Here is a 9568-nt window from a genome sequence, read left to right on the forward strand (position 1 = left end):
TTCCTGGTTTTGAATGAATTTTGAATAATTATATTTTCTGTTACTTTATTTAAAAAAATTCTATTCATGTAAGCCAGCATTGATTTATTGTTCTCTTCCCAGAAGTCATCTATCCATATTAGCACTGATATATGTACTAGGAATTTTATCATAGATGCACGAATATGGCAAGTAACACAGTAGGAGATAACTCGTAGTTGGAGGCCTAGCAAAGAACGCAATCTACGAGTTATCTTGTAGTTGGCAGTCAACCTGTTAAATACAAAAACGGTGTTTTAAGAAAAAAATTATTGCGTCAGATGTTAGATTGGTTTAAAGAAAATTAAGTTGCAATTTATCATATCTTCTTCTTCTAACCCTTATTCGCACCCAATGGTGCATAGGGGACTGCATTATATAGAAGCAGTGTTATCTTGATCGTTAAATACACGAAGGAAAGGTCATCAGCCCTCCGCTTCAGGTACCAGTCCAGGGTCTTATTAAATATATATCAGACTGAAAAATCACAAATATTTATTTTGACCATCTTGGGAATCGAACCCGGGACCTCCAGCATGGTAGCCTAGCGTGCTGACCATTACACTACGGAGGCGGATTTATCATATATTGGGCCTTAAATGTGCAACACACAGCAATATTGAAAAAGCGAGGGAAAGGGGGTAAAATAAAAAGCAGGAAGTATGACAATATTTTATCCTTTATTGTTGAATGTGAGCCCTAGTCGGTCCAGTTGGTGGGGGTGCCGCCCCACTGCGAGGCGGGCACGGCGGGTGCCGTCTCGGCCGCCCACTCGTCGTGCGCCTTCACAGCGCCTTCCACGGGCGCGGCCGCCGGGGCCACCGCCTCCTCGGACCACGACACGGCCGCCACCTCTCCCACCACAGCGTCATCCACCGCAGACATGATGGCGGGTTGCTGCAAACATAACATTGTTACAATTAATATACAACATCCAATATAAAAGAGAGTACCGCAATATTGCTACTTCTTCATGCCCTTATCCGCACCCAATGGTGCATAGGGCACTGCATTGTTATCTCAATTGTTACATGAAAGCAAGGTAATCATTCCTGCGCTTTAGGGACCAGTCCAGGGTAATATTAAATAAATATTAGAGTGTAAAATCAAAAATATTTATTTTCAACCCCCTGGGAATCGAACCTGGGACCTCCAGCACGGTAGCTAAACATTACACCACGGAGACGGATATCTCTTTGGCCACCAAAATCTGATATTTCGGCTTTGATTCTATCGAGAAATACCGGATCTGACGGATTTGATGTCATGATTTATAAAAGTATCAGGCACATTTTGGATAGTGTATTAGGGATTATGTCATTCCTTCAGGGTTGTGTTGCAAAATTTCAATTCATATTTTCATTTCTTTTTTTCTTTTCTTTTTTTCGTTTCGGCCCAAAAGTCCTGTTAGCCAAAGGGATATTGCTACATTTGAGAAAAACTATAGATGCACAAACCTCTGTCTTAGCGGGAGCCATCAACTCCTTGGCGGCTTGTTCCTCCTTCTCAGACTCATCGGGATCACGGTAGAAGAAGAGGTCCACCACCACGTCCCAGCGCCCCTCGCGCGGGATGGATCCGCGCAGGCGCAGCACCTCGCGTGCCAGCATCCACCACATGAGGCCGGCAGAGTGCGAGGCCTTGGTGTTGCACGGAATGGCGATGTCCACGAAGCGCAGAGGCGCGTCAGTGTTGCAGAAGGCAATGACGGGGATGTTCACGTAGGAAGCCTCAGTAACGGGCTGGTGGTCGGTGCGCGGGTCCGTTACGATGAGCAGGCGCGGCTCCCTGAAAGCGGCTTGCACCTGGGGAAGGGTTAAAAATATACAGTGAAACCTCTGTCTATCGTTCCTCGAATAATCATTTTCCCGGATGTGTCGTTTATTTCTTCTATCCCGAATTCATTTCATACTAAACTAAACCGCATTGATCGTTTCTCTATCACTATTTACCGCATTTATTGTTCGAATTAAGCTGCATACTTGATACATTTTGTTTGTTTTTTTACATTCTTTTCAATTTTCTTACATTCAACGGCAACGTATGGGATAGAAACTATCTAAAACTTGCAACCGGTAGCAGGAAAGGTCGATATTGATGAAAAGAAGCCACTGCCTGTACCTGCATTTCCAGAAGCATGCACACTCTTTGAAAGAAAACTTTCTACAACGCACATTCAATAACCGATACTGAAAAAAATACTATTTGCAAAGCCGAAAATATACTATGTATTGACTTAAAATAAAACAGTAAAAATACAAATTTTGATCAATAAACTTTAGTTTTTTTTTAAATTCTATTCAGGTTTGTATATTTTTTTAATAAATACATTTGCATCTGAAACCTGTATTCTTCTTAGAATTTTAACCTATGAATGGTTATACAGATTGGGAGGACGGTATCTTTACTCGGTCATATCTACTTGCGTATTGACCTCTTAATCCCGCATTCATTGTTTTCCCGCATTAATAGTTTATTTTAATAGGTCCCTTTAAAAACGATAGATAGAGGTTTCACTGTATTTAACAAATATCCTCAGTCTAGATTTAATTTTCGCTATTTTCCATACAGAAAGTTATGGCCATAACCATCTTGTTCCAGTAATGACTCTTATAAGGTGGGGACTGACCGGAGCATTTCATCGTAACGTAACATTCGCGGCGAGCATCCGAACATTGGATGGAGTACTCGGAACAAGCTCGGCTCACTGTACTGACTATAAGAATGCTCGCATCGTAACGTGTTACGTTACGACGAAATAACTCCAGTCAGTCCCCACCTTTAGGGTAAGCTGCGATGCACTCTTGACATCGATAAACCCAATCATCATATTAAAGACAAATTCATACTCTTCCTGAAGGTCCTTATGCCAAATTATCAATCATCTTTTACAAAAAGGAAGCAAGAACATATGCAATAGTTTAGTTAAAATTCTCTCTAGGTTCAATTCAGATCAACAGGTCAAATATAAATCGAAAGAATCACCACCAAAAATGAAAACGATTAAAACGATACAATGGCAGCTTTGTACATGTGAACACATTTAGTTAAGAGCGATGCATGTCAAGGTGTCAGTCATATTACCAAAGAAAAACTCAAATTAAGAGTTGATAACTCTTGTACTGTACTTGGATAAAACTAGAGTTAAGAACGCATTATGTAAATAGAAGTGAATTCAAACAATGATATAGGCGCTGCAGACTAGCAGGTTACATGCAAGCCTATGTTTGACATATTGCTCACTCCTTTCAACGTCATATTAAAAAAATTGTCAATTTTCAGTTGTGCATGTTTTCGGACCCAGAAAATGTACTGTATCACAGCAAAGCGGCTGATATTTATTTTTGAAACATTTTATTATATTTTTAAACATTAAAAGCGATCTCCTGAAAAATCAAGTTTATTGATTTATGACATTGAAAGGAGTGAGCGATATCTGAGTTTCGAGTACATTTCATATAATAAACTCTTCACATCACAAACTGCTTCTTGGAATGAACATCATTTGCGAAACAAATTCCCGCAATATATCAATCGATAACTACACTGTGAAAAGGTATTAAACACTTTTTCTAACCCTTATCCGCACCCAATGGTGCATAGGGCACTGCATCATATAAAGCAGTGTTATCTTGATCATTAACACACAAAGGAAAGGTGATTAGCCCTCGCTTCAAGTACCAGTCCAGGGTAATATTGAATAAATGTTATAGTGAAAAAAATCACGTATGTATATTTATTTGACCCCCCTCCGTGCAAATCAAACCCACGACCTCCAGTACGATAGCTGAGAGTGCTGCAGAACAGACACAAATGGCAAATTCAAAATTGTGTCTTTTCAAATATTTCGATGTTATAGGTATACCTGATTGGTGAAGGCACCGGGGGTGAAACGTCCAGCAATGGGTGTGGCTCCCGTGTAGGAGCTGAACTTGAGTACGGCGCGCTGACCAAAGGAACGAGAGGAGATGGCAAACACCTCCGCGGGATGCTCGATGGCCGCGATGGCGCGCGCCGCCAGCAGCAGCTTCTCCCACGTGCGGCGCAGGTTGATCACGTGCACGCCGTCCGTACGTCTCTTGTACACGTACTGCTCCATCTGGAGAAGGGGATAGATGGCTTCAGTAAGTTGGCTATGAGACATTACGCCTAACAAGGAATGTGAGGCGGGTAGCTCGTCAGTTGGGAGAATCATAATTCATCAATTGTCATCAGACATTAAGGAACATAGATTAATCATCATGTAAGCACCTTCTAATGTTATTTTTTCCTCAGTTATTTCACACATGCTTTTCACATATTAAGAGTAAAGACAAAAATAATTTTGGGTTATGTATATTGAGCCATTTTCGTAAAATACTACCACGAGATAGCATAGTGAAATAAGTGACTAAATAATTAGAGTAATACTTTGTATTAACCTTCTTCAAATCCTTATTTGCGACCATTTAGTACGAAGGTAAGCTTAATTTTGATTACTTGAAGGTGTGGTGATCTGTCATTAATGGCCTCAATCCAGGGTAATATTTAATAAATATGAGTAAATAAATCGCATTATAAAAACATTTATTTTAATTATGCCAGGACTTGCAAAACAATACACTATGGAGCAAATCAAGTGTTTTCAACAATAATATCTTAATAATTATTTAAAATTTAAAGTAACTACCAAGCTACCACTAATGTGTTGAATGTAGAAGAAGCAACATATTGCCTGCGGCTGGCACATGTTAGTGACATGACCAAAATGAGTCCGATGTGTGTATCACAGATGTTTGTGCTATTTGGCCAGATCCCAAAATTAAATTTTTGCCATTTTCTCAGAACAGATGCTAAGATTGTAATAATATTATGCTTAAAACTTGTCTTATTGTTATTACATCATGTTTTGACATTCATTTTAAATGATCGCAATGAAAAACATCCTTCATCGCTTGGCGGTAATCGAGCTAGACTTTAAAAATATACAGAGCATATTGGGGCCTTTTGAGTAAATATATAAAGCTAAGCTCGTGCTACAACACCTTATTAAGATCATAATCAGTGTGGTATAAGCCGTAGTTTAAAAAATAAAAATATAGAAAAGAGTACAAAACGCAGAAACAGTGTCAGTATTATTTGGCACAAATTTTGCTGTTCAATTATCTCCAATTATAATAATCACTAACCTGGAAGTTGACATTCTCAGATCCCAAATGAGTGGTAGCCGCCAACATCTTGGTGACGTCATCTTCACGAAGGGCTAACACGTCTAGTCCTCCCGACATTGTTACGTTTACAATGAGTTACGATGTAACCTAAAAAAGAAACAATAACAAAGTCAAAACTACAAATCAATGTATTGTCAGTGCACTTTTGACTACAGAAATATGGCGGTAACTCATCAGTTGGGAGAATCATAGATCATCAGCATCATCAGATATTTTGGAACAGTAGATTAATCATCATGCTAGAGTACCACCAATAAACTATAAACCCTAATCTTCTAACCCTTAACCGCACCCAATGGGCACTGCATCGTATTGTCGAAGTGTTATCTTGATTGTTACTTACATGAAGGCAAGTGATCACTCCTGCGATTCAGGGACTAGTCCAGGGTAATAATAGGCATTAGAGCGTAAAATCACCAAAAAAAATTTTAACCCCCCCCCTCTGGGAATCGAACCCGGGACCTCCAGCGCGGTGGGTAAACACGCTAACCATTTTGACACGGAGGTGGACAAAACCCTAATAGCCTAGCTAATACTGGAGTAGCACCAATACAGGTGTTTAAATTCATTTTTGAGTAACTTGAAATAGTTTTATAATATTTACGAGTATCATGTGACAATTAAATAAATAGAAGATAACCTCTTCAACGTATTATTTCGGTCCACGCGGGAAAAATTGTATTCAGGCAGCTAGATAAAGTTGAAGATATAACTCATCCAATAAAATACTGCCATTACGTTTAATGTTGAACATTTAAACCTAAAATAATCATTTTTAAATTTACAATACTGTTTGACGTTTCGGCGGGCAACATGTCAACAAAAGGTTGGAAATATCGAAATACATCTCAAACAAACTAAATCATTATTATACAATGTTGCAATAATAAACCTTGTATTGAAATCAGTATTTAACGAAACTGTAATCTATAGATCACGCAGATGACGGAAAATAAAACTTACGCGTGTAAATGCCACTGGGAGTTGGACAAAAATGGACGAGAAAAGGCAGTTTCCTTTTCCGCTTTCAATGTAGCAACATTAGTGTTGCAAGAAGTAAATTATTTTCAACCATTTATTCAGAACCTACGTACCAATAAAGCGAGACAACAAAAATATTATTTTCTTTTATTATTCTGGTTCAAATGGATTAAATTATAATAAAAAATCTTTTATCGCCGGAGAATAAAATTATGAGTTAATTGTTATTTTACGAATCATAATCTTTATTAGTAGCATTATTTTTTCCTCAAACAACTCGCACACAGCTCTGTATAACTTATACAAACTTGTTCACAAGCTCGTAGTATGCAAATTTAACACTGCCTCTTCCAGAAGAATTTCTTCATTTTTCAATAGCATTAATGTGATTTTTATAGATTTCTCAACTTGATATGAAACATCTATCGTTTCTCTTTGCATAAAAGAAGATGGAAGTCTGAGCATATCAAGGCTTACTGAGACACCTATGCATCTCATTCGTAGGGTGAATAATCCTGTGTCTGATATAATAAATAATATTAATATTGTGACTTTTAAAATTTAATATGCATACATCTCTCGCTTGAGATATTTGTAAACTATTAATTTTCCCATTTTGATTCATTAGCAGTTGGGAGACAAGGGAGCACCAATAAAGCTAATTCTGTAATATAATTATGTTTCAATTAGATAATTATTTCTGATCTGAACAGAAATTGAATGTCCGGCCAGTTGCTTTATGAGGCTTTTCATTAATTTAATAATAATATTAAAATAAAAACACATTTCACAAGCAAGAAATTTAATTTTCAAAAATCACCTTCCATAAGAGCATAGTTAAAAAAAAAACTTTTTTTAGCAGGCTAACAAAACATTTTCTATTTGTGCCTTGTGCTCACGAATTCTTGATTCATTCAATATAGCAGATTTATCCACTTACTCAGGAGATAATTTGAAATTAATCAGTTTTTTTCTTCTTTGAAATAAAATTTGTTAGGCAGTACAATAGGAAGAACTTCAGTAAAATTACATAGGGAGAATGGGTAAAAAGATCAAGCCGAATGTTACATATAGGTATTTATTAGTAAAAAAAGGAAAATATCATACATTGTCCATTCAGTTTGATTTTGAAAATTTAAAATTAGGTAAAATATATTTTTGCTAACAACTCTAAACTCAATATATATATCTTTGTCCACTAAATCGTAAAACAAAGGCAAGCGGTAGGATTCAGTGAAGCTAGTACATACATAAATATATATATATAATGAGATACACACTAAAGGCACCAACTATTGATAAAGCAGGCCGGCAACCGCTCACATTTGTAACACGTTCCAGTGGTCTCTCTTCCAAACACTTTAACTTGGCTGTGTCAGTACTGAGCCCCACACGCCACCTATATCTGTCACTACCCTACGCAATCTGACCCTTGCCATCTTTCATAATATAAAATCCAACTTATAAGCTATGCGTTATCAAACAGTAAAATGGTTAATGGCAACGGACAGAGCGGGAAAACCCCGTCAATTATATCCCTGGGGACATTACAATTATTATTTACAAAAGTACACAACATAAGTCAAGATGTCAAATGCCTATATGATAAAAAGACATAATAATACGAGAGTGAGAACTTGCTTTCTATTGTAAAAGCAGTTCCACATACTCCTTAGTGGATCAAATTGATTGAAAAAGAAAAAAATGCAATTTCTTAAAATAAAATGGAAATTAGTGAATGTCACTTTAAAAACGGCGTCATTAAACATGAAAAAATAAAGAAATACGCATACGAAGCACTTCAAACAAGGAGCATATTCTTAGTACCTAAAGGGAAATATATAATTTACAAAATGCCCACAGGTACAAAATATGTAAAATTCATTAGTTTTTATAAATAAAAGCAAATATCTGATTTACAAATCCAGTTCCATCGCGTGCTTTATTCTACATTGGTAAAACAAGGCGAAGATTACATATAAATATACAGATGACAAATTATCTCTTACGCTTGTTGTTTCTTGATTTACTTACTAGAACTAAACATTAAAGAAAAAATTGAGACAAAAATCAATATGAATCTTAACGTATTACAATCAAGGCTGAAAGTTGGGGAAAAGGCATAAATTATAATATAATTAAATCTACCTTCCTCTAACAGAATGACATGTGCTCGAGAAGTGTAACAAGTGTTATTTGTAAATATATTGAGGCGGTATCCCGGTTACATTCACAATGGGCTAGGCTGACAGCTGTATGTATTGAGGCGGTATCCCGGTTACATTCACAATGGGCTAGGCTGACAGCTGTATGTATCGCACACATCTAGTACAATTATTTCTCATTATGCAAACATTCAAAGGAAAATTATATTTTTTATATTAACTACTAATTGGTGTTGCTTGTATTCTGATAGGTTTCTTATTATATACCAACTTACAAAAAGTTTGATTACGAGTCAAACGTTACGCGACGATAATCCTAATTATAAATGTGTTTTAAATTATCGCCGGCATTCTTGCATAATTATGTATAACAATCAAATTTCTTTATTTAAACCAATTTTATCCGGGTTTACACTTTTTATTCTAGAAAAATATATATTATAATATATTGTTATCAAAAAGATTAAGTGGTTCAATTTCACAAAACATTTAATTATATTAACATAATTCTGGATCGCTATTAACAACTCAGACCTGTAAAGAGAAGCTAACACTCTTGTAATTACGTACTAGATTAAGTCTAATTACGGACCTCAGGAATCTTCTCCATCATGTGTTTAAAATAATACATTTTGAAATTGAAAATTTAGAAAACATTTAAAATAAGAAATCTAAAACATATAAATCTCGATTACTCCCGTGGTTAGGAAACTGTAATATTACAAATATGGATGGTAATTGTTCGTTAGTATGTTTCATCATAAAAATATTATTTATTTGCGAAAATTGCTTTTATTATGACATGAAATATTCAAAATCAAAGTTAACATAGAAAAATATGTTTAATGATAATCAAATAAAAATTAAAAAAATTACTTTTTGATAATTATTTTAATATAATCAATATTTGAAGCACTATTTTAATTTAACATTTCATAATGTACAAAATCACTATATATAAAATAACTATATAAATATAGTTATTTTGTAAGTTATTAATTATTCCGATGTTTAGTTTGAATGATAAATTATGAAACACAAATGCTTTGTTTTGTGATAATGGTATTATGAACATCGTTAATGCTGCCCTTATATTATTTTCGATAAATAAGAATAGACACCAGAGCACTTATAGCTAATTCATGTTGATTGTTAACCTTTACGCATCCAATATAGGATAGTTTAGTGTGCCCA

At 35.7% G+C, this 9568-nt stretch overlaps 1 protein-coding gene across 5 annotated transcripts; it reads right to left on the minus strand.

Annotated features, from left to right (window-relative positions):
• Nucleotides 1-679: 679 nt before the first annotated feature.
• On the minus strand, nucleotides 680-6225 carry sta (stubarista 40S ribosomal protein SA). Of its 5 annotated transcripts, XM_088266430.1 has the most exons (6): nucleotides 6121-6225; nucleotides 5869-5988; nucleotides 5187-5315; nucleotides 3884-4117; nucleotides 1476-1823; nucleotides 680-915 (listed from the first exon to the last, which is right to left on the minus strand). In XM_088266430.1, exons 3-6 carry the CDS (start codon nucleotides 5283-5285, stop codon nucleotides 718-720), a joined length of 879 nt encoding a protein of 292 aa, XP_088122556.1. In that variant the 5' UTR covers nucleotides 5286-5315; nucleotides 5869-5988; nucleotides 6121-6225; the 3' UTR covers nucleotides 680-717. The 5 variants fall into 5 exon arrangements, with proteins under 5 accessions (XP_088122556.1, XP_088122555.1, XP_088122558.1 ...); XM_088266429.1 differs by lacking the exon at nucleotides 5869-5988 and having other exon boundaries at nucleotides 6192-6225; XM_088266432.1 differs by lacking the exon at nucleotides 5869-5988.
• Nucleotides 6226-9568: the final 3343 nt, after the last annotated feature.

Source organism: Brachycentrus maculatus, unplaced genomic scaffold (genome assembly GCF_059751285.1).
Source record: "Brachycentrus maculatus isolate JH-2025_06_01 unplaced genomic scaffold, ASM5975128v1 h1tg000269l, whole genome shotgun sequence".
NCBI classification, from domain to species: Eukaryota; Metazoa; Arthropoda; class Insecta; order Trichoptera; family Brachycentridae; genus Brachycentrus; species Brachycentrus maculatus.